The sequence below is a fragment of the Onychostruthus taczanowskii genome, unplaced genomic scaffold (assembly GCF_017590055.1).
Source record: "Onychostruthus taczanowskii isolate IOZ18803 unplaced genomic scaffold, ASM1759005v1 scaffold18, whole genome shotgun sequence".
NCBI lineage: Eukaryota > Metazoa > Chordata > Aves > Passeriformes > Passeridae > Onychostruthus > Onychostruthus taczanowskii.
In genome coordinates this window covers 9,570,057-9,594,780 of record NW_024499017.1, presented here as the reverse complement: position 1 = coordinate 9,594,780, position 24,724 = coordinate 9,570,057, and the positions used below count along the sequence as shown (strand labels likewise).

The following is a 24,724-nucleotide window of genomic DNA, read 5'->3' as shown; positions in this document are numbered from 1 at the left end:
AGCTGAAACAAAAACATCCTTTTGCAACACTCCCATATGAAAGCAGTTATTCACATCCTCCTCTTCAGGGTATTAAGGATCCTGATTACTACATGATACTAAGAATTCTGAAAGATAATTAACTGTCCCAGATTAATCAAAGAATGAGGTGTATGTATTTAGAGCTATGACCTTACCCATCTGAGCAGTCCTGCTGAATGAAGTCAGTCAAATATCACACAGGAACAAAGGAGTCTCTGTAGCAGAAATGGGATCAGCTCCCATACTTAATATGCAAAATATCTCCAAAGCAATTACCTGAATATTATGCAATCCATACATCTCTTTTGGAAGTAAGGAGCAACTTTAAGCCTTCCAGTATTTCAGGTCAAACAAATGCTAGGAGTTTTTCACAAAATACTATCTATTTTTATAATTGAAATATTTTTGCTTATTGAAAATGTCCTCAATATTTTAAGACAGTAAAAACAAAAATCTATTAATTTTGACTATTCTGTAATTTTGTTAAATTTTCTTAATTGTTTAGCTTAAAAGGGAGAAAAGGGAAGAAATACAAACAAAACAAAATGAACACGGAGCAGAATTGTATCAGGATTTTTCAGAAATTCAAAGATAATATTTGAGGGGTTTTTCTCCTATTAGAATCTGGCCAGAGCATCGCTTGTGATAACTCCAATGCCACTGTACAGTGTGGATCAGGAGAAGTGATTCAAATTGAAGAGAGCTTCTATGGGCGGAAGACCCCGCACTACTGCGTGTCAGAGACTCTGCAGTTTGAAAGAGATGAAGGCTGCAGCTGGCTCAGCATCAAGGATGAAGTAACAGGTGGTGTCTCACAGCATTGCTTGTCAGAAACACAGAGCATGTGCCAAAGTTCCTTGTGCCTCAAATACTTTATCTTTTTTCCCAGTAGAGTTTGCAAATGGGAAAATGGATTGCTCCTAAAATGAAGGGAATCACAGAGAACTTCTGACGGAGAGGAGGTTGCTGCAGGAGGCTGGATGGAAAGGAGGGGCTTTGCGAGGGGCAAAGATTCAGAGAAGGAGAGGGGGAGCAAAAGGAAGGGTTCTGTGAAGAGCAAAGATTCAGAGAAGGATAGGAGGAGCAAAAGGAGGGATTTTTGCGAAGAGCAGATTCACAGGAGGGGAGGAGCAAATGAAGAGCAAGGGGCGCGCCTGACAAGGGTGTGGCTGGTTCCTCTTAGTGTAGCAAGAAAATATGTGAGCACAGATTATTTGACAGAGTCAGTGAGATACACAAGGTTCAACAGAGATGGAAGGCAACACATCCAAACAAACCTAACTCCAAAGCAGGAGGGGTGAAAAAGCTGACAGCCACAGGGACATGAGGCCAGGAGGGACAGGCTGCTGTCTGCCACATGTCAGGCACCCACCCTGCTGAGCCAAGGGGTGGATACTAAACAGTGACTGTGGCCTGTCCCCAGGGAGATTCTTAGGGCTTCCAGCCAAAATGAAACAAAACACAGAAGCTTCCTTTTTCTTTCTTTCTTTTTTTTCCCCCTACCTTTTCAAATTCAGCTTTGTTCCCATAAAGTGAAGCGGTGCTAGGAAATGCCACACAATATGCAACACACTCAAGTCAAAGTGATGTGTAAATTTGTCTAGAAATCAGAGACATGATACTGCTCCTTTTGCCCTTTTTGTTTCTCAATCATCTTTCATCTGAGCTGTTGTGGCAGTAAAGGCAAAAGCCACTCGGTGATCTGAAATGCTCCCTTTCCAGGCCAGTGTCACGGGCTGCAGGCTTGCCAGGTGGCAGCAGATGGCACTTTCTTTGGAGATCCTTGTCCAGCTTTGGGAAGCTATTTGTCTATTCAATACCACTGCAAGGAAGGTAAGCGGGAGGAGGATGTCCACGCTCGAAGCCTGTCCTGTTCTGTGCTGTAGCACTGAGACCGTTGGTATTTATCACAAAAATCACTGTTCCATCCTCTTCCATCCAGGGAAGAAACTGGAATAGTGGTGATCACTGAAAATAGGCACAAAAATGTAGATTCCCTGTCCTAACTGAGGGTTTTGGGCAGAACACAAAGCCCAGAAACTCAGACACATAAAACATATTTAGATGAAATTATGTTCCAACAAGAATTTTGATTACTAGTCATGGAAAAGAATCAGCTCCTGTCACACCACTAATGTACACAAATTAGCAGCAGTACCAGCTGTGGTCTGGGGCATGCTGGCTCTCAGTGCCTGAAAATAAATTGAATTTTGTAAGGAAAGTAGACAAACACTGGGACTGAATTGTGATTCTGTTTTGCAGGTCTGAAGCTGATTATGAAAGACACATGTTTTATCTTTGAAAATATCACAGTCACTTTGATCTGGCTTCTCTCACCATATTCTGGGAACCTTTCCTGTACCATTAGCACTGGAGATGGTCACACCATTGATCCTTACTACCCTCTAACGTAAGACACAGCCTTCATTTCTCTTCAGACAAACAGTACATTTCATTGCTTGCACTTTATTGAATGTGCCAAGTCTCATAAATGAGATGTTAAAAACTAGATAGCTCAATAATAGGACATACCTATGAGAGATTTGGATTCTGCAAAAACCTGTTTTGAAATCAATACAAAATTTTATATTAAGCTGCCAACCACAATCTTCCTTCTATTATAACAAGTGTTTCCTATTTCTAAGACTATTTATTCCAGATCTTAAAACTCAAAATTACTGAAGACATGTCAGTAATTGCCAAACTATAAGCAAATAGTATTTCCTTAAGTTTAAAAAGTGGGGTTTTTTTATAACAAAATATAACAAGGACATTCCATAGTTTTTCTTTTATTTTATTGCATAAAAATCCTGTCTTTAATAGATCAAGCATTTTTCTGCTGGATTTAAAGATCAGATTTGGTCTTAGTAGTAGGAATGACGTTTGAATGAATGAAATTTGGGGATGTGATATCATGTAAGGCGAAGGACTTCCCAGGATGGTCTTCCACAACAAGTTCTCTTTCTATTCTAGACTGGTCAGCAACATCACATACAGGTACTCCTCTCCTGGGGAGTTTACTGTTTTTGTGGAGTGCACCACCAGCGAGTGGCACGTGATGGCACAGAGGCAGGTGACAGTTCAGGATCAGGAGGATCAGCTCAGCATTACGGGGTGCTACAGCCAGTATGGAACAGGGAACAGCTCCCACTGCCAAACGCTCTATGGGGAGGACCTGTGGGTCCAAGTTCAGCTCAGTGGAGGTGAGGATCATTTCTCTGCATGATTTAAAGGGAAGGATAAATATCATTGCCATCCTTAGGATAGAAGCAGGATTGTCATTATGCAAAATTATAATTCTTTTTAGTCAATGCTTTCCCTCTAATTGCTGTATTCCTGCAATTTTATTCTCTCAATTCCCTTGGAGGAAAGATAAATCCTTTTTTCCTACTGACAAAGCTGACAGCACAAGCACAACTTTAGTCACAAAAATCTACGTGATGCCAGTCAGAATATTTCTGTGTTTGAAGTTAGGAATTTATGGAAATGCTCCTCTGATTAGAGTAAGAGGATTCCATTCTGAGCTGGACACATTTGCTAGTGTACATTTCTTTGTCACTTCAAGTTCCTGGAAGCCACATATGTGCTGAAAAAAATAAAAAAAATCAGTAGTGTATGTTTGAATTCTCTTCTCAAAATATTCCCAGCAGAAAACACACGATAGATTTGTATTAAGTCACCTTAAGTGACTTTATTAAAAATGACTGCATTGCTGCAGGTTCTTGTGACTCCTGTATAAACACTGGAATGCTGCACAAAGCAGCTGGAACTTGTTGGCCTACTGCATGAGCTGTGAGAAATTTTCATCTGTGTTTTTGCAGGCAGTGGAGTAACCTACAGTGTGTTAGCAGATAACATGACATTGAGTGAATCCAGTGCAAAGGAAGGTCTTGTCCCCCATAACCTGACACTCAGCAGGGCCTCTCAAGAGCTGATAGGCCCAGGGATGCACCAGCTGGAAATCCGAGCATCCAGGAGCACGATGGCACCGGAGATCTCTGGGACTATTGCTGTCCATTTAATTGAGCCAGTGTCTGGAATTCAGGCTGCAGTAGCTTCCCACACTCTGCAGCTGGGGGAGGATTTGGAGGTGAATGTCTCTGTGTCCCGTGGTGCCCCAGAGAAGCTGATGTTTGAGGTGACTGGATCCAACCGAACGCAGTGCCACCGAGCAGACAGCCCTCGTGGGGAGCCGCGGACGTACGGCGTTCCCGTGCCCTGGGAAGGTACAGCACACCGACACCTCCTGCGCTTCCAGGGCATCACAGATGAGCACAGGTCACATAAAGAGTCACAGCATCCTGGCCTAGGGGACAGTCATGCACAGCTGAATTTGGCAGCTTTTCTGACTGCTCAAACTTTGCAGAGCAGGATGAACAGCACAGTCCTATGTAAGTGAGCTAAAACATTGGAGCTGACAAATGGCTCTGCTCCACAGAGTCAGAGCAAGGCTTCAGCTGATTCTTGCAGTGGAAGAGACACAGTAAAGAGACATAGGGTTTATTTTTTCATGGCACCATCTGATTGAAGTACAAATGAGGAGTGTTTTCCTCCTGTTTTTTCATTATGTTTCAAGTTTAGACTGCTCTACATTTTACACTAAAGTAATTCATAATCTGAGAAGTTCTTAGTAGAGATGATAAAGAAAAGGGGAGTTTTTCTGCACGTCCATTTCCAACACATAACTTTTGTTGTTAATTATGAATAAACATTTTAGTAATATTATTCTTCCATTATTGCATAGTCAAAGGCTTTAAAATGTGGAATTAGGCAGATTGTGCTTTAGAGTTATTTAACAGTGACAGAAGATAAAGAAGTTTTCACCTCTAATGAGCTATTCCAACCCCATGCCAAACTGGGAACAGTAGAAGCTAATTAGGATTTCATTTCATATTTTTAAATTATTCAATATTAAAGTTTTATTTGTTCTCCCTGTACCCATTTGAACATCCCTTCTCCGTAGGCAGAAATTTTCAAACAAGATAACTGCTGTCTCAAGATGCCTAAATTCATTTGGCCTCCAGTGTTTGTACACCTCAAGTTTCCTCTGTGATATCATAGTCAGCTGACAAAGAATTGCATGACAAGGGCTAGTAAAAGGGCAGCTGAGTTATTCAGAAGTTGAGATAAAGTGGAAAAACATGCCAGGAAAAGCCTTTCAGCAGTGGACACCCATCAGAAACCCACCTGAAAACTCCTAACAGAAAAGAAGGGGATTTTCTTTACAAATTGGATATTATACCTCAAACCTGTTGAATTGGGCCCATGGCTACTCTTAACTGGAGCTTTGCCTTCTCTAGGTACTTTTGTAGTGAAAGTGGTGGCCATGAATGACTTCTCAAACATGAGTCTGGATCTTGGATTCATCACTGTGTTGGCAAACAGCTCCCATAAAAAAGGTAATTACATTAATCTGACAGTGCTGGTTTTCACCATGTAAGTGTATTTTTGCAATCAGAGCATTTCATGGAGTGTTTATGATTTGCATGTAGTAATTGCTTTCCTTCCAGCAACAGTGCTGAAAACTTTTGTGGAGGCTTCTTCCTGATGGAGGCAGATTCCCTGACTTTGATGTAGTCATAAATTAGCATCACTCTGTATATGTAACACATTGCACATTTGCTGTTTGTGCTAGAAATAATGAGTGAAGTTTATGGCTTGGGACATAGCTTTGAAACCAGAAAATATTTGCATCACAGCAGTCTCATAAATTGCTGTCACTAATGGCTTCTAGATGGCTCATCCTCACATTTACAAGAGCAGATTATACCAGCAATAAAATAACCTTAGCACTAATTGTACTGAAAGTTTTCCAGTGTTTTCCATCAATTTTCCTTTGCACATCAGTGAAACTCCATCTCCTTCTGTGAATATATTTTGATTTATACCATTATGTTTGAAGAATCAGGATCATCACCTTTGTAGTCTGTGATGAGCTTGTTGTTACCATTTTACCTATTTGACTGTGCTGTTTGTCACAGCTCTAGAGTCTGATTCTTACAGCCCCGTCTTTCACATTGTCAGAAGTCAAATCCTGTGGATTTAAGTCATATTCACTGAGGATGTCTGAAAGTTTTACAGGTAGCCCTAAAATATTCTGTTCTTTTTTTTTTTTTTTTCTAATTAAACAGATTCTGATAAGGAAGAAGGCAGCTACAAAACAAATACCAGAAAGAAAAATGTAAGTGTAATTTAAGGATCTTTCTCTAAAATTGCTTAGAGATTTTTCTTACCAGTGAAAGTGCTGTATGAGACAGGGAAAATAAGTACTTGTAGCATAGTAAATTATGAACTGGATGTTCTGTTCCCCATATGGCCTAACACAAAATCTATACCACAAGTCTTGGAGACAAATGTGTTTACAGGCATTCCATCTACAATTCATAAAAAAGATTACAGAAAATTAACTTATCACAATAATTCAGTTTTGGAAGTTAAAATGTGTTTAGATTACTTTTTAATTCATCTACTTGACTAATGTAAACCCCTCTCTGGAAAGTGATCCTTCAAGTAGAGTTTAATATAATTTATATGGTTCCCAAGTGTTTTCTGCTTCTGTATTGGAGTGTTTAAATTATTTTGCAATGAAAAATCTTCCAGTTTTTGGCAAACTAAGAAGTTAATGATATACCAATTGCTAGCAGCTGTCCAAATTTAAATAATAAAAATGCCAGATAGAATATTTTATCATATTAAAAGTCTAGTTTTTCACTGCAACACTAGCAGACAGACATCTGCTATGGGAGATATACTGCTTCACAAGAAGCCATCATACTTTACAGATTGCCTGTAAAAATATATTGCATCAGAGGAATATAAATCTAATCCAAACCCAAATTTATCACAGTTTGGTACACAGAAAGACAAACTCAGCTACCCCTTCTCCTCTTTGTTTATAGCTGCAAAGTATCCAATTAAGATAAAAAAGGAATGCACCAGAAGACAAGTGGTTGCTCAAGGGTTGGAAGTCTTGGTGCAGATGTGAAAGTTTAATAGGAATTAATTTCCTATGTACCTAGTTTTGAAAATGGGAGCTGCACTCCTAAACCAATTCTGCATCTGGGAGAATTTTGCCACACAATTTTTCTGTGCCATCTTCTTCTATTCCCATAGATTCTACTTCCACACTACCTCTGCTGAGAGAAAGATCATATAAACTACAGATCTGCATCCAGACCTTTCAGATCTTTTTCATTATAAAGAAGCAACATATGTATGTGTTTCTACATGTTTGTGTTCTAACTGATACATTTACTTCTTATTTAGGATCACAAAATATATATTAAACCAAGTCGCCATGTGGATCCTTTCACAACTGTTACACTTGGCTGGCCAGACAGAAACAATAATTCCAGTTTTCTCTGGACCTGTGGTTTGTGCATTTCCCGAACTTTTTTCACCAACTTGTACTTGATGAGTAGCAAACTCACTGTTGTGTCAGATCCCGTGTTGAAAATCTAACTTAAGGATGCTTAATTTTCTGGCTTTAAAATTTGCCACTCACTGTACATGAAGAATGTCCTTCTACTCAACCCTAGTTTTTGGACCAAAATAAATATGTATATAATATGGCATAGTACTCCATTTTGTCTTCTCCCAAAGGTTTAAGTTTTTCAGTTTTTCAAGATCTACCTGTCCTAAGCTTCACTCTCATAGCCAAGGACTAATCCCAAGTGATTTACACAGGCATTTGCAAAGTACATGTGTCTCAATAAAACAGCAATAATTAACATTAAACACGATGCGAACACATTTCTGGCTGAAAACAGGATTGGGATTCAGGCCATCTGTGTTCTATCCCCATAATTATCCCTGACCTGATACATGACTTTGGAAAAGCTTGTGCTCTAATCCAGATTACCAACAATTTAAATTGTGTTAAAGAAACTTGTCTATAAAGCTCTTTGAAACTTATGGCAGGAAAGTCCTTTATAAGATGCTGTCCTAACTATAAAGGAAATGTTTCTGCAGGAGCTTGCTGGCCTGCCTGGAGTGAATGTGTGAAACAACAGATAATCCTAATCAACAAAAGTGAGGTGCAAATCCCACCTTCCTGCCTTCCTCCTCCGAAATCAGCAGTGACTGTCAGGATTACTGTCCAAAACCATGGCAGTGAAGAGAGGCAGGATGAGCAATGTCTCTATGTGACTGCAAAAAAACAAGAACTGCAACTGGAAATCAGGTCTGGTTTTAAACCCTGGTATTCACAGGTTAATATTATTACTGCACAAGCACAGTGCAAGGCCACTGTTTCCAGTAATAATGATAATAAAGTAGTATTGTACTTTTAGAATCATAGAGTCCTAAAATCACAGAATGGTTTGGGTTGGAAGGGACTTTAAAGATCATTGTTGTACCCCTCTGTCATGGGCAGAACACCTTCCACTAGATCAAGTTACTCAGAGCTCCATCCAGCCTGGCCTTGAACACTTCCAGGGATGGAGACCCACAGCTTCTCTGGGCAACCTGTGCCAGGGCCTCAACACCTTCACAGTAAAGAAAACTTATTGTTAAAAATCCATTTACATCTTACCATTATAAAAATTACTGACCAAATAAGTATTGCTGCATTTTTCAGTCCATGTTTCTGAACACAATCCTTTTACAAACTTAAACACATTCTTCTGAAAACTACATAGGGTTTTTGACCCCACTGTATCTTTCTAGTGTTGGAGATTTCAGTGTGTCAACCTCATTGAAACTACAGGAATAAATGCCAAAAGATATGTATGAAATTTCTCCTCAACATCTCATACTATGTGTAACTCCCATTTTACTTCCTTACAGGTGTGAGTCAAACTGCAAGCCAGTGAATGTTAGTGATGAAGTTGTTTTGAGTGTCTCTGGACAGGAGGACTCCCAGGCCATATATTATAACTGGTATTTAGATAACACATTCCAAAACAAGGTGAGAGCACCAGATTTGTCAGAAATACTGCACACACAAAAATAAATATCCACAAAGCCATATGGCCTCAGAGGGATATTTTGTCGAGTGGATGCTTAGAAAATACTAGTGAAGATTGAGACAATGGGGTGTCTGGATTGGGAGGGGTTATAATGAAGGGCACCAAACTGTCACCCTGCTCCTGATAAATCACAACAGAAAGAACAGCAAAAAGCCTCTACTGCCATGTGTTCTTTTCTGTCTGATTTTCCAGTCTACAACCCTCCCTCTAGCCTGTGGCCTGACTGGTTTCCGGCAAAACTCTTTGAATTTGCTTCAAAGCAACTCATCTGTGTTAAGAATGACCAGCTCCTTCCTGCAGACACAGGGAGAAGCTTTTCAGATTAAAGTAACAGGTATGGGCTAACAGTGTTTTTAGGATTTACAGGCTCCTTTGACATAATCTCTGCTGGCATGACATCATATTGATGTCACACTTGCATATTCTCATTGACAAATATGAAGGTAGATTAGTCCACAAGGTGAAAGTGAGTTTTATATGCAAGTTCTTTAACATAATGAGGATTTAAGTTTGTTCTGGGGTGTCACACAGCAGGAGAAATTCAGTTATCTTTCTCCAAGCTGTTAATTACTTTGTTTAGGCTCACCTGAAACAAAGTTACGCTAAATGCTTGATCAAATAATAGCCCTTTGCTTTATAATGCAGACATTAACATACTGGAAATAGTTCTTTTCCTGTTATGGTTGATTCAGTAGCAGGATTTCACTCCTCGATAGCCCAGCCTGCCGTACGTGTGCCCGGTTGCCCGGTGGGCACGATGCAGACCTGACTTAGGCGCTGCTGGGGCACGGTCCTGCCTGGCACTGTCCTGCCTGGCACGGTCCTGCCTGGCACTGTCCTGCCTGGCACGGTCCTGCCTGGCACGGTCCTGCCTGACGCTGTGCTCCCTCCACTCCCAGCCGCGACTCAGCGAGGCTACGGGGAGCGATGGTTCCTGGTGAGCACCGTGCCCCCGCCCGAAGCCCCCGGCTGTGCCGTGAGTCCCGGGCACGGCTCGGTGCTCACCGCCTTCAGAGTCTCCTGCAGCGCTCCCGGCTCGGAAGGGTCGGGCCAGGCCAGCCCTGGCAGGCAGCTCACGTATTGCTTCTATGTGACACCAGGTAAGTCCCCAGGCCAAGTTTGGCTTCTTCTGATAAGAGCAAAGGCACAACGCGCCCTGCTCTGCAGGGACACTGCTCACAAGGAACATGCCCTGAGTCCCCTGTTCTCAGAGAGCAGGAGGTGTCTGTGGTGTCTGCCCTCTGACCCTTCTTTCCTGTTCCAGATTCTCTCCTGGATTGTAGCCCGGATCCTGAAGTCTTCCCAGTTTATCTTCCACTTGGAGAAGAGGAAAATAATTTTATTGTACATGTGAAAATTATCGTTAGCAACAACGTTGGTGATACAGTTCAAACAAATGCTTCAGTGAAGGTACACAGTAGAATTAATTAGTTTCAAGAACTCTCAAGTGGATAACTAACCCATAACTGACTTTTGGAGTTTCTTCCTGTTTTAGATGTACTGCTTCCTTCTGAATGTGCCATAATCACCATTTTTCCATCTAACAGAGACTATTCTCTGTGTGCTCAAGGTCAAAAGATCTTCCACTGCCCTTTTTTTCTAGAACAAAAGTCTAAAAGAATTGTTTGGACATTGATTGAGCAGTGTAAGCCTATTTACTGAGTCTGGAATTATTCTGTGTAGGCCCCAAAAGCCTCCTGCTTCTTCCCCAGTGCCACAGTAAGGAGATCCTTATCAGGCCGTTAAAAATACAACATTTAAAATGGAGAACATGAAGTTTTATGTCCCACTCTATCTAGGCTGTTATTAAAATGATCATGGAAGCTGTTCAAAGAAAATTTTAACAGCCTTGGCAACGTTGAAAGCATATCTGATTCCTTCACCAGGTTGGACCTGCAGATATGATGGACGGGAACCTGACCCTGCAGGCTGTGGTATCTGAGAAGGCAAACACCATCCTAAAAGATGGGAACAGCAGCATGAGTCTCTTCCAGCTGTACAAGTCAGTGACATCTGTCCTTAATCAGCAGATCCAAGAGGAAAGTTTTAACATGTCTTTACAGACAAACACACGAAAAGAGGTCAGAAAAACACCTGCTTTCTTGAAGTAAATGTCATATAATGGACCCTTCATATTCTTTGACAGCTCTTAAGTAATAAAAAGCTCACATATCACCACCTGAAATCAATGAAGGTTTCAAGTTTCTAGCATCTGTCTCAGTGTTTGGCACAGGTCTCAGCTAGTTTTCACTATTTGTCTACACAAATTATTTGTTTTATCATTCATCAGTAAAACAGTTAATTCTCAATTGTTATTTCATTAATTTAAACTAGTTAATCTAAACCTGATTTTCCCAAGCAATTTAAATATCAATAAAATGGCATCTCCAGAGGGATAAATATCCTATCTAATTTCCCCCAAAAGCACTAGATGGCAGGTAATTTTCTTTAGTCCCTTTTAGCCACCAGTTGATGTTTCAGTCATAAGCTGATATTTGTACAGTGCTTTGAGTGCCTCAGATGAAGAGATCTAGAGAATGTATCCTTCAATTAAGATTCATTATTTGAATAACATCAATCACACATGGCTCTGCTTTCTCTGGAAGTGGCATTTACACAGTAATTCACATACATTAGTACAAATTCTCACAAGTAACTCTCCTTGCTCTTAATGGATGTTAAGTGTATGAATTCTCTGTGCTGGGAGGTAACATAAAACTCGTGATTATATAATTACTAGGGCAAGTGGCATCTTGTCAGTAGAGCTAATATAAGCTCAAATGATCTTTGTTGTGGAGTCTTACTCTACTGCATAACTTACAGCAAGCCTGGCTGTCAATGCACAGCGCTACTTTCACAGTCCTAATTAGCATCTTATTCCTTTGCCTAATTATCCCTTTTCATCCCAAGCTCCGAGGGCTGATGCTGACAACACTCTCTGTTGTTAACATAACATCAATGCAGACTGCTCTGAAGATGTCAGAGGTATTGAAAGAAATCACTTACAGGAGTGAAGAGCTGTCTGTCTCAGCACAGGTAAGAAGCAATTCATCTTATATCTCCTCACACTAATAGTAGAGACTCTAATTATCCCACTGACCTTGGAAGAGTTTCAGTGCATTATAATTATCTCTTCTCTTTTTTCAACTGTACCAGCATGTGTATTTTGACCAGCAGTATTTTGACTCTGTTTAGAATAAGTAAATTCAAGTCTCAGATATTGTCTCAGCAATCTCTACAATCCAGGCTATGACCATTACATTTATCATACATTTTTGAGACAGAATCCTTAACTTTTAGTCAGAAACATGTCAGGGTGCATGTTTTCTCTTGTATAGCACTTTTAGAACCCTGAAGAAGAACTGCCCCAAGAGGGTTTTTCTAGAATTGCCCACATTCATTCATCCCTGATCCTGGCACTGCATAAAATACACATAGGCAATGGTCAAGGAACATGTCAGCACCCAGAGGAGCTGGGCACAAATGTGCAGGTTGGTCTCACAATAGCATCTCTTGAGTCCTGTCTGGGAACAAGGCATTATTAGTAGATGATGCTATTTATGGTTACGGGGTGAGCATATGGCAGGACAGAACAAACTGTCACTGGGGGAAGGTTCCCAAATATGCAGGCAATAAAAACATCCTGATTTCTGATGTATTACAGAGTTGGAGCCAGACAATGGCTTGGGAGCATTTCAGCAGGATGTCGTTAATTTTGGCAAGACAAGAACACAGCTCAGATCCAGCCCTCACCCTACAGAAAGGTTGCTCAGCATTCACAGGCTGGGGGGATGGATGTGTCCAAGCCTGCAGTGAATTTGCTTGGCTCCTTCACTATCCTGGGCTAAAATCTGGCCAATGCTTTCCCAGTCCCAAAGCTGCATCCAGGCACAAAATAAAAATTGTAAAACTCATTCTCCTTTGGCACTTAGCTTTGGCACTAAGATAGAAACTTATAACCTAATTTACTACTTTACTATATATCTAAAAGCTATTCTTGCCTAGGGTTTGACAGACAAGCTTCTTTCAGATTTATTCATCTTTTTATGGATTACATCTGTAGAAGCAGGCTGCATTTTTCATGCCTGTATTCCATTTTGGTGTACCATCTAGTATATCATCTTAATTAGCATTTGAAGTATTACCCCAGCACAAATAATTCTATTAAAAATGGCATTACCCACTATTAGTCCCAAAAGATTACTGCTGTTGCAATATTCAGTAAATGACAAGTGTCACTTCTGTCATTTGTAGTGCCAGCACATATAAATGGCTCCCTGTGTTTCTCCTGCAGGTGGAAGCCAGCAACACTCTGAGACATGTCAGTGCCTCCTTGCTCACTGTAAACACAGAGCACAGCAGAGATGGTCAGGAGTTAAAGGAAGCAGCCAACTATCTGTTTAATGCAGTGAGTAGTGTTCTTAAAGCTTCTGTAGAAATGAAAGCTGGGAACACTTCAGTGCCAGAGGCAAAACAGGTAATTTATATTTGGTCCAATTTGTACTGTACTGTGTGTGAGTATTTGTTTGCTTTGGGAGGTTTTTAAAATCTCTGCTGTCTCTTGTATTTTTAAATTGCCACTGGGAAAGGTTCATTGTGACACCATGACAGACTTGAATATCAGAGGAAACTTCTCCCCAGTTAGACATGTTAGATTGAATATTTGTTAATGAAGATGATAGAGGCCTCTTACGATTTGTTACACTGAAAGCTGAACAGGACAGAGAACACAGCATCAGCTCTCACCTCTAATAGATGACAAGCACATTTTGATTTTTCTCAGATATGCTTCTATCCCCTCCTTTTGCCCCATAATTCAAGGAAGCCACAGGTATTAAATATTCATGATTGCCACCACTACTTCACAGCTTGAAGCAGCTCTGGTTGCTGCTGACACTTTTGCAGAAAGCTCTGATTATCTGTTCAGAAAGACACAACATATCTATTTTGTCCTACCCTTTCCTATCTATATGTGAATTGTCACAGCTAACCGAGTTTCCTGGGCTGAACATACTTTAATTTTATCACTGCAAGGGAATAGGGATGAAATAAGTCCAACCTGAGAGAAAAGATTATCAACTGGACAAGTTTTCCAACAATAACCCACTAAAAATACACAATTGACAAGTAATTAGGTCTTGATTTTCCAAGTAACAAAACACTAACATGTGCAGCTAAGGGCATTAATACACAAAAGTACATTAATATATTTATTGATGTCATGCTTGTAATTTTAATGTGTAGAAGTTATGAATACTACAATACAGAAGCAAAATCTGTAAGGCATTTATTTGCCACAATGAGAATTACAGAAACTGAATTGCAATAGAATAGCTTTCTCTGAGATTCGGAAGCTCATCACCAAGTTTGTCCGTTTAGTAAAACACCAAAATTAAATGGAAGCAATGACAAATAATGTGCAGCTTGATAATCCTGAGTACCTTTGTTGTAAGTTTCCTCCTCCAATTCTTTTCCAGAGTTCAGTGTCACACCAGCTCCTGAGTACAGTTGAAAATCTCCAGAGTGCCCTTCTGTTTGGGAAGGCACCAGGTGATGAGCCAACAGTGCTCAGCTCTCCCTCTGCCACAATGTACATGCACAGGTAAAAGCTGCAGTGTCCCCCACTGAAGCTTCTGACAGCTACAAATGTTAATTCCATTGTGCTTAAACACAATGTTTGGAACTAACTAAATACTGTAGCATAATGACAATTTCAGTAGTGCAACAAGTCTGTTGTTAGTGACTGATAGTAAGAACAGTTTGGACTCCAGGAGCATTACTTTAGAAATTCCCATGCTGTGTGTTCTTTAACCAGCAGAGAATTACTACAATTTCCTGAATGAGGCAGTAGTCACTTACTTTTGAAATTATGTAGAAAACTCGTGTCATACCAGCTAAGGGTTTCTTTTCTTTTCCAAGTTGCTAATAATGACATGTTATATGGAACTGTAAGCAGCTTGGCAGAAGCAAATATAATCCTGAGGAGCCTGACACGCATTTTCCATCCCCTATAATCATCCCTAAATTGTTCCCTGAGAGGCTGGTTTTCATCCACATCAAACTGTGCATTCAAATCAAGAGCATGTTCACACAGAAACCGAGTCTTTCAAACAAGTACACCTTGGTAAAACCTCCTCTCCAGATGTGCCAATTCCACCCCTTTTTTGATGATTCTATGGTAGCATTACATAGAGTACTGCATCAGAGACAGATTCATGAAGAAAGCATTTACTGGCAGACTTAGAAATAGTTTTGCAAATAAGTTATATTCTTGAAGAGGGAAAGCTTTCTCTGTAGATATGAAGTCCATGGTATTGATGTTTTGGTTTTTTCTGGTGTTTTTTTTTTTTTTTTTCCTTTTATTATTGTTTTTCTCTTTTATTCTGCTTTGGTCTTCCCCAACCCTAACTGGACAGATTACAAACAGAAAACATGGATAGCACATCCATTAACATCTCCAATTCCAGCTCTGCCAGCTTTACTCTCCCACCTGCTTCCTCTCTCAATATTTCAGGAGTTGATGGTGAAACAGTGGATATAAGGGCAAGTAAACAGCTTTTATCTAACTCTATGTGATATCCAGCTTACATTCCTGATCTAATGCTTTTAGAATCATTTATCCTTTCACAAGGACTACACGAGCATGTGTCATTCCTCCTGTCATGCCAAGAAAATTATTTGAAATTATTGGTCAAAGAAGCCTTCATTTATCTTAATTGCATGAGGTTGGTAGAGCAAGTTAAGGACAACTGAATTCTTAAATTCCCTATCCCATCAGCCCCTTACATACACTTTGATTCACACGTTCATGGCAGGAGCAGGGAATGGAATGAATCAAGACCTACACATCTGTTTGCTGTTTGTTTACATCTTATGGTCTAAGGAGGATGCAACAGCTCAGAGTCAATATCACGTTCAAAATAACCTACAGCAGCCTTCTTTCATCCCAGCAAGAAACACCCGAGCGTGGGGCACTTGGATCCTGCAGGAGACAAGTGTCCTGATGGTAGCACAGCCCCCATCTGAATTAGGACACGGTGTTTTTTCTCTCAGAACAATAGATGGCATATATTTGTCATATTTTCATAATGAATTTTCTGAAGATCCCTCTGGTTGGTTTGACTCTCTCAGGAAACCCCTAAAGTATCTGCAAACATTTTTTTTCATTTCACCTTTTCCAACTCTGCCGAAAAGGTGTCACACTGTATGGAAACAATAAAGATTGTTGTACACAGTTCAGAATGAAAATCACTTTCAAGGTTTATAGATCCACCTTAGAGATAAGGTAGAGTATTATTTAAATCTGGATGCAGACTTCTTGGAAGTCACCTTCTATTTGGGTCTGAGCTCATTCTATCATTATTCAGGAATTCAGGGTGTGAATAAAATGAAATATTGACAATAGCTCAGTTGTCTGATTGCTAATGTCTCCTAACAGATGGTGAGCTTTGCCATGAATCCCTTTTTCTCCAGTGACAGCAGTTTTGACATCAGTGGAACAGTGGGAGGTCTAAGTCTCACTGGTCTGGATGGTTTGATCATACCAGTCAGCAACCTCAAAGAGAACATTGAGGTAAATCTACTATTTCCTAACTCTCACCCTCTTTTCCCATTTTTTTCCTCTCTCCATTAACAAACTGTCATTTGTGTTATAATTTGTGAGGTGAACACCAATTCTGGTAGTGTTCATTACATTAGATAAGGGGCTGATGCTGTCTGTAGTTGTCATGGAGGGATTTGTGTGATGTGATGAAAAAAATAACAAATATTTCTGTCTTTTCTTGAAAAGGAGACATTTTATTCTTCCTTTAAATGAATGTAAGAATGCTAATGGTTGTGGGAATAGATTCCAGATTACAGTCATCCCAAAGCAGAATGTGAAGTCTGATTTCACCAACCAACTAGTGTATTTATTGAACACCTCTTTGGCTTCCTAGCCCATGTATAAACCGACAACTAAATCATTCATACATGCACTTTATGCAGCCAGTGTCTCAGTCATAATCACAGTCCTCAGTTCAGAAATGCACTAACCCTAACCCTAACCCTAACTCTAGGCTTTGTGATGAGTCTACACAGATTTCAACTTAATTTTTCAAAGGTTAGTTGACATTAAAAAGAAAATTACTCTGAAAGTGGTATTTTTGCTGGCCATGATTTCCTAATGTTATGAAAAAAAGATAATCTAGCATGTGGCTGCATGCTAAGAAGAGAAATGTTTTTCTGTATTTAAACCTATGTCTTTTTGCTTAAAACAGATCATGTTACCAAGGCTTTCAGCAACTCAGGAAGATAAGATTCTGTTGAATCTGGGCAATTATAGCACTTTTCAAGTCAATATTACCTCAGAAAACACATCTATAGTGATTCATCTGGAATCTGAACACGACATTTCACTAATACTTTACTTGGGGTATGGTTATCACCCAAATGAAACCAACTATGATATGAAAAATCATCTGTTCTATAAGAAAACTTCTGGAGGTAAGAGAAGTGGTTAGTGACTCATGAACTTGCAGAATGAGCCTTGACCATGAGTTCAGGTGTCTAGCTGGAAAGAAACCTCATGCTTCAAATTTCCAGTCTCTTGAATAAAGTGTTCAATAACAGGAGGAAAGACTGATTTGATTAATGAGTTGCTAAGAATGAATTCACACCTGTTTCTTTGGTTCATTTACTACATGCATGCTTGTGAATTAGCCTTTCTATATATACATTGAAAAGAAAATATTTATGTTCAAGGTGACATGAACAGCTGGGTTCTCAGCCCAGAAGAACTCATTTTTGGAGAGGGAACCTACTATTTCCTGGTTTTACAAGATATGGGAGTAGATTCAACAGTCTACAATGGGCTAACCATAAATGCCACTTGCTTTGCATCCCGCTGTGTATTTTGGGACGAGCACCAGGAAAGCTGGAACAGCTATGGATGTCATGTAAGTAGAGCAAAACAAAACAATGTGTCTGTTACACACTTCAAAGCCAGCCCTCATAACCACCATCTGTAGTAACTGACACCATGAAATAAGATCATTCTGAGATGTTTTAAGAAACTCAAGAAGTTTAGTCATATTGAACTAACCTTTAAACAACATTCCCATTTCTTGGGATGAATTTCTATGTAAGAAGAAACGGAACCATTCTGACAAGGCCATAATGTATTGTAATGCCTGTTACTAGTCAGGTGTTAGAATTAATATTCTTTATTGGAACTTGAACAATTTGGTGTGCAGCAGCTCTCTACACTAACTTACCCATCTCAGCACTGTCTTTTCATTTGCTTGGTAAGTCATCTAATGCTTTGAAGCAGGTGTTTTATCAGAAATCTTTTCTGGGTTTCAGGTAGGACCAAAAACAAATCCTAGCAGCACACAGTGCCTCTGCAACCATCTGACCTTCTTTGGGAGCTCCTTCTTTGTCATACCCAATGCCATAGATGTCAGCAAAACAGCACAGCTGTTTGGTACATTTGTGGACAATCCTGTGGTGGTGACAACTGTAGGATGCATTTTTCTGATATATGTGCTTGTAGTTATTTGGGCTCGAAGGAAAGACATCCAGGATAATGCCAAAGTAAGTCTTCAGCTAAAAAAAATGTATTCAGGTCAATTCCCACCACGCCTAGCCTGTTTTAATAGGAAGTCTTTAACCAATCTTACTCCTTTTCCTGTAACTCTCTGTTTACTGGTAAGTAAACATTGTTCACAAGATCACAAATTCCTACTCACAGCTTTCAGGAATCTGTACTTACAGAACAGCTAACACACTGCCCATGTTGTGTGGCTCTGCAGGTGAAAATCACAGTCCTGGAAGACAATGACCCCTTTGCTCAGTATCGTTACCTTGTGACAGTTTTCACAGGACACCGCCGTGGTGCAGCCACAACCTCCAAGGTATCAGTGCACTGTGTGGGAGGAGTTTATTTGCTTAGAGAACTGGATGAATAACAGAGCACCTGAGGCTATTGAACAGGACAGCTGAAATTCACTGTCTGGCCAGAAAGCCCTTAGGTTTGAGGAAAGGAAAAATAATCACACTTAAGATGGAGATGTGCAAATCTTCATTTTGCCTTTTTATTTTTCAGGTGACTCTCACCCTCTATGGACTGGATGGAGAGAGTGAGCCTCACCATCTAAATGATCCTGATACACCAGTCTTTGAACGTGGAGGAGTGGATGTTTTCCTCCTCTGTACCTTCTTTCCTCTTGGGGAACTACAGAGTATTAGACTGTGGCATGATAATTCAGGGGACAGTCCATCCTGGTACGTGGAGGTCTGGAGATGATGGGAAGTAAAAATCCACGAAAAACTTTTTATAATGACAACAACTTTCCCTTTCTAGCACTTGAAAACTATCCTTTCTGCAGTTCTAGAAAGAAAAAAAGTGTTAGATTCTAGTTTTTGCAGCTGAATAGACCAAATCACTGCCTAAAGTGGAAGACCAGGAGTGCTTCCCATCATATTCCATGTCCAGTACAGGATGGGATATGTCCTGTGCCTTACAGTTTAGTCATCCCAACTAGATGAAGGCCAGAGTTTGTCCTCCACAGTCTTGTTGAGCTCTAGATTTCACACACTCAGTGGTATGTGACTGTGCCCTGTGTGTTTTTCCAACAGGTATGTGAATCGAGTATTAGTCCATGACCTGGCATGGGATCAGAAATGGTACTTCCTCTGTAACTCTTGGCTAGCCATTGATATTGGAGAATGTGTCCTAGAGAAAGTGTTCCCAGTAGCAACAGAACAGGACATGAAGCAGTTCAGGTACCTCCTATTTCTTGGATTTTTTTTCTCTTGATAGCAGTCAGTCTGGAAAAACAAGCATTAAAAATACAGACCAAAGCCCAAGTCAAAAATGAAAACCAGGAAGGTCTTTCCACTGTCCTTAAAGGGCTCTGAATAAGGGAGAGAGGGAGGATGGTTACATAAGTCATTACCCTAATAGTAGTACCATACTGCAAATGTTGGTGCTGAAGAAGGATAGCCTGACAAACCTACAGAAACCCAAACATCTTCTCTTAAGTGTAATTTTCTTAACAATTTAAATAGGAACTATTTGCTTTCCCCCTATGCTGTGTCCAAAAGAAAAGGACAGAAGTAGCTATGACTATTCCATGCAAATCAAGCCATGATATTTGATCATTTCTCCTAGTTATTACTTCTGCTGATAGTGCCTAGAAGCATAAACAGATTGGGACCCTGAACTAGGGCTTTGTTCTTCCTTCTCCTTTCTATGCATCCATTTGATTTCCCTCTTCTCCTTCCCAGCAATCTATTTTTCATGAAGACCTCCAAGGGTTTCCAGGATGGACACATCTGGTACTCGGTTTTCAGCCGCTCCCCTCGAAGCTCCTTCACACGAGCCCAGCGTGTGTCCTGTTGCTTCTCACTGCTGCTCTGCACCATGCTGACCAGCATCATGTTCTGGGGTGTGCCAAAGGATCCTGCTGAGCAGAAAATGGATTTGGGTAACAGTCCTCACCATTGCTTGGGCAGACAATTAGAGAGACAGCAGAATCTGGAAGCAAGAGTTGATTAAATGGGTTTTTTTCACAAGAAAGAGACTTGATGGTTTATTTTGGCTGGGGTTATTTTTTCTTCTCTGCTCTGTTTGACCTTGACAGGTAAGATCGAGTTCACATGGCAGGAAGTGATGATTGGCTTTGAGAGCTCTCTCCTCATGTTCCCCATCAACCTGCTCATTGTGCAGATCTTCAGGAACATACGACCCCGGCCAGCCCAGCAGAGCAGAGAGAAGAAGCCGGAGAAGAATGGCCGAGTGTCCCCAAGCCTGCCTTCCACCCCAGAGGCCTCCCAGGCTGCCTCTCTCACTCCAGAGGCTGTGACAAAGGCAAGTCCCAGTGCGTCCTGCACTGCCCTCTGCTGCCACATACCACCGGTTTGCCCAGCTCCACAAATTTCCCTGTTCCGATGCCCTTCAGCCTGTCTGAAGAGAAAAGCCAATTACCACTGGTGCAAAGTGCTCACCTAAATGCAATCCTTCATTAAAGTCTGCCTTTGTACATCCCAGCCCTTGCACAGTTATTGTGTGTGACCAAATCACTGTGTTCAAGCGTTAAAGCAAACACTAAGCAAGACAGTGAAGATAAAAGGTATCATGGACCACATCTTTCTCAGCTTAGGTCCTCAGGCAGGCATGCTGCCCTTTTGAACCACAAAAGCTGCCTTGCTGAACTCACTGAAATCTGCCTGTCACATCCAGCACTGTAGGATGTGCTATTCTTATCCATTCTGGAGATTTTAGCAGTTGGTGCAGCTCCCAGCCAGTGGTACTGTCAGATCACATCAGCTTAAGCCACTGCAGCCAGAGTCACTGCTGTGTTGCTGCTGTCTTTCCTAGGACATAAGAAGAATTGCCAACTCACTCTTTAAAGCCCTGAAGACTCCATCTCTCACCTCAGCACCAGACCTTGAAAAATCAACTAATATCAACTCACTCCTGTCAGTGGTTGAGGATGTCATCTGTCAGCAGAACAGAGCTGGGCAAGGGTTTTATGATGACAGCAAGAAGGATGGCCCTATAATTGTCACATTGGGTGCTATGGATGTCCAAGGTAAACAACACACTCTGAAATACCTGTTGAAACCCTTGCAATGAAAATTATGGTAGCACTGGATGTGATGACCCAAGTCCTTCTTACATTCTGACTCAAAGGCAACTACAGAATCACAGAATAGCTGAGGTTAGAAGGGATCCATGGATCCCACCACACTGCTCAGAGCAGGGTCAGCGGGAGCAGGATTGCCCAAGAGCAAATCAGCCAGATGCTGAACGTCCCCAAGGATGAAGACCACAAATTCTCTGAGGAACCTACTCCAGTGTCCAATATCTACATTTTTTTCTTATGTTCAGAAATTTCCCATGTTTTAAGATGTGCCCATTGCCTCTTGTTCTTTCACTGCACCACTGAGCACCCAACTAAGTAAAGACAACTGTGAAATCTCTGTTTCTTATGCTGTAGAATCAAATGTTTGCTACCAGTCTGGCTTGGGAGCTGGATCAGCATCTACAAATGAAAAGACTCACAAATACCAATTTTTTCACAAATTCTTTGACCTGTCTTTTTTTTTTTTTTCTTCTTGGCCTTGTGCTGCTGTTCCTTTCAGTCTGCCTCTCAAACAAGAATATATGACAAAACAATCTCACTGATTTCATTAACACTCACATTTAGCTTTTCCAGGGAGTCTTCCAAGGTACTCATTGCACAGGTAAACCATGAACAAATTAACAGTTGATCTGATCTGACCTGTCTATTAAGATTTTAGGAATGCTGTTTAACTCAGTTGCTTTCTGGAAAAAGTTCCAGGCCATTCCAGCAGAAGAGCATTAAAGCATTAAGCTCTAGTACTAAAGCTGCTTTTATATGTCTTTTCATATGTTAGTCTTCACTTCATCACATTCATGATCTTCAGCTCCAGAGAAACCACCCTTTGTACTGAGCAGTGTTTTAATCTATTTATTTTCTCAACAAATAAATAAATAAATAAATAATTCTTTGCCTGCAGAAAAAACAAGAAGTCCAACTCCAGAGAAGAGAATTTGTGACCAGCTGAAATACAGTGATTACCATCGTTGCTTGTACCTGCAACTCCAGCATGTAGAGATGGAGCTGGAATTACTGGGACCCCATAAATTTCAGATGCCTCAGAGTTACACACAAGCTGTTTGTCAGGTTCAGCACATGAAGAACCTCCTGGAGAACCAAATCTGTTCATCAGCATCCATCAGTGAAGGGTAACCCAGTTCTCATTCTAAGTATAAGTGAATTCAGGTCATGAATTCAAAATTGGACAGGATGACAGAGCCCAAATAATTACTGCTTAGCATGTGCTAGATAACTATTATTACATCTGTAAAAAGAACTCTTACTATTATACCACTGCAGGAGCTACAAAGAAATTTCCATGCACTGTGAACTGCAAACAAAGGCAATAATGACAGATCATTGCTGTTTGTCATTTTTACCTCCAAAGTGGAAAGTTACAATAAATGCTATGTGATAGTAAAGGGCTGGGATAATCACCCAGCTCCAAAGTCACAGAAGTCTCTTAAAATGTATGGATAAAGAAAAATTAATAAGCAGACAAAAATAGTTCAGTGAAATATGATAATTAAGTTGGAAGTATTGAAAACAATTGCACTAATTATGTCACTTGGCCATTATGGTGATCGCAAGAGAGGCATTCAGCAGCTTTAGTGCACTCATAGCTTTGTCAGTAATTCTACTGGAGATTCAATTATGCATGAACTGAGGAGTAAAGAAACCCATCACATTTATTTTGATTTTAGCTGATCTCTGCACACTTCTTCATTATGGTTTCTCACTGTACTTTTTGGTATCCATATATCCTATATAACTGCATTAATTAAAAGAATATTTTGATTTTATATCATAAGATGCTGCCTATTCCCAGTGAACCTCATGACTGCGATTTTGGTTCATGTTCCATCACAGAATGATTTTTTTCTCTTCTGGTTCACTCTCAAGGTGGTCCCATAGTCCAAACTTGTCCAGTGATAACAAGAAAAGCTCTCCTAGAGGGCTGCCCTGGTGGTTTGTGTTCATTGCTTGGTTCCTTGTGGCAGCCACCAGCAGTGTGTCCGGGTTCTTCACCATGCTCTACGGACTCCATTACGGCAAGGAGAACTCCATCAAGTGGCTCATCTCCATGGTCATCTCCTTCTTGGAAAGTCTTTTCATCACACAGCCCTTAAAGGTGAGAGCCTCAGAAATACAACCACCAGTCAAGATGAACTCACCTGCTGTCATTGCAGGAAGACAATGTAAAATGTTCTAAAGAGCTGCAAGACTTAAGATATAAAATGAGAAGTCTTTGCCCTTAAAACAAGAGCAGGCAGGTGATTTAGAGTTCTGATGGTTTTTGCTGACATTAGCTCCATTAGTCTCATCTCCCTTGCTTTGTCAGGGTTTTATGAGGTTTCTGACTAGGGAGGATGTGTCACAGAATCAGTTTAGCTGGACAAACCCCAGCACTGTGTACTCTTCTCTTGTTTATGGGCTGCATGGGTTCAGCAAACACAAAGCACAGTTGTTTTCCTGCAGTGCCTGGATGCAAAGGGATCCAGGTCAAAGCCTGAGCTTCTTTATATGAAATATGGGAATATGGTGAGTCTATAAGTGATTCTTTCCAGGTGCTGGGATTTGCTGCTTTTTTTGCTCTGGTTCTGAAGAAGGTGGAACATGAGGATGAAGAAAACACAGCTATTGATGGACCTTTATCTGCACCAGGTAACTGCCTGCAAAGTTAAAAATATTAAAGAAAGTGCAGAATTCTCCAAGGTTTGGAGCTTCTTTATGCACAAATACTAAGCTCAACTGGCTTGCAATAAAAGCTGTAACTATTCCACAACTTAGTTAAAATAAATAAGTGACCAGTAAAAAATTCACCCTTCATGTGGACTGGTAGGTCTTTATCTGATAAGCATAACTAAAACCTCTCACAAGAAATTTCCCACATCCTTTAAGCCCTGTATGGATGTTCTCAGGTTACATACTTTTCCACTGCCACAATTATCTGTATTATTCCCCTAAACTGAGCAGTGGCTTCTGCAGTCATAATCATATCTAAATAAAGCCTTCACTAGCAGACATGAATCCTAGGGCACAGCAAAGTTATCTGATCTACAGCTTCCTCCCTGCTCAGCCTCAGGCCATGAATACACCACCTTGTGAGATGCTCAGCTTAGAGAG

The 24,724-nt window shown here is 40.6% G+C and overlaps 1 protein-coding gene across 1 annotated transcript in view; it reads left to right on the top strand.

Moving 5' to 3' along the window:
• PKD1L2 (polycystin 1 like 2) overlaps positions 1-24,724 on the top strand; it is a 35,620-nt gene that overhangs the window by 3,009 nt on the left and 7,887 nt on the right. The window contains exons 3-33 of the mRNA XM_041400870.1: positions 643-825; positions 1,744-1,854; positions 2,284-2,431; positions 2,995-3,224; positions 3,843-4,412; positions 5,322-5,420; positions 6,153-6,202; positions 7,288-7,393; positions 7,993-8,203; positions 8,809-8,929; positions 9,183-9,324; positions 9,890-10,090; positions 10,255-10,400; positions 10,877-11,071; positions 11,901-12,026; positions 13,285-13,467; positions 14,468-14,592; positions 15,407-15,533; positions 16,429-16,563; positions 17,249-17,474; positions 17,733-17,926; positions 18,333-18,563; positions 18,782-18,883; positions 19,075-19,253; positions 19,608-19,754; positions 20,259-20,458; positions 20,615-20,841; positions 21,352-21,565; positions 22,518-22,746; positions 23,501-23,729; positions 24,166-24,277. Of these exons, the coding sequence (XP_041256804.1) occupies positions 643-825; positions 1,744-1,854; positions 2,284-2,431; positions 2,995-3,224; positions 3,843-4,412; positions 5,322-5,420; positions 6,153-6,202; positions 7,288-7,393; positions 7,993-8,203; positions 8,809-8,929; positions 9,183-9,324; positions 9,890-10,090; positions 10,255-10,400; positions 10,877-11,071; positions 11,901-12,026; positions 13,285-13,467; positions 14,468-14,592; positions 15,407-15,533; positions 16,429-16,563; positions 17,249-17,474; positions 17,733-17,926; positions 18,333-18,563; positions 18,782-18,883; positions 19,075-19,253; positions 19,608-19,754; positions 20,259-20,458; positions 20,615-20,841; positions 21,352-21,565; positions 22,518-22,746; positions 23,501-23,729; positions 24,166-24,277 (5,499 nt within the window). The remainder of the gene's footprint in view (positions 1-642; positions 826-1,743; positions 1,855-2,283; positions 2,432-2,994; positions 3,225-3,842; positions 4,413-5,321; positions 5,421-6,152; positions 6,203-7,287; positions 7,394-7,992; positions 8,204-8,808; positions 8,930-9,182; positions 9,325-9,889; positions 10,091-10,254; positions 10,401-10,876; positions 11,072-11,900; positions 12,027-13,284; positions 13,468-14,467; positions 14,593-15,406; positions 15,534-16,428; positions 16,564-17,248; positions 17,475-17,732; positions 17,927-18,332; positions 18,564-18,781; positions 18,884-19,074; positions 19,254-19,607; positions 19,755-20,258; positions 20,459-20,614; positions 20,842-21,351; positions 21,566-22,517; positions 22,747-23,500; positions 23,730-24,165; positions 24,278-24,724) is intronic.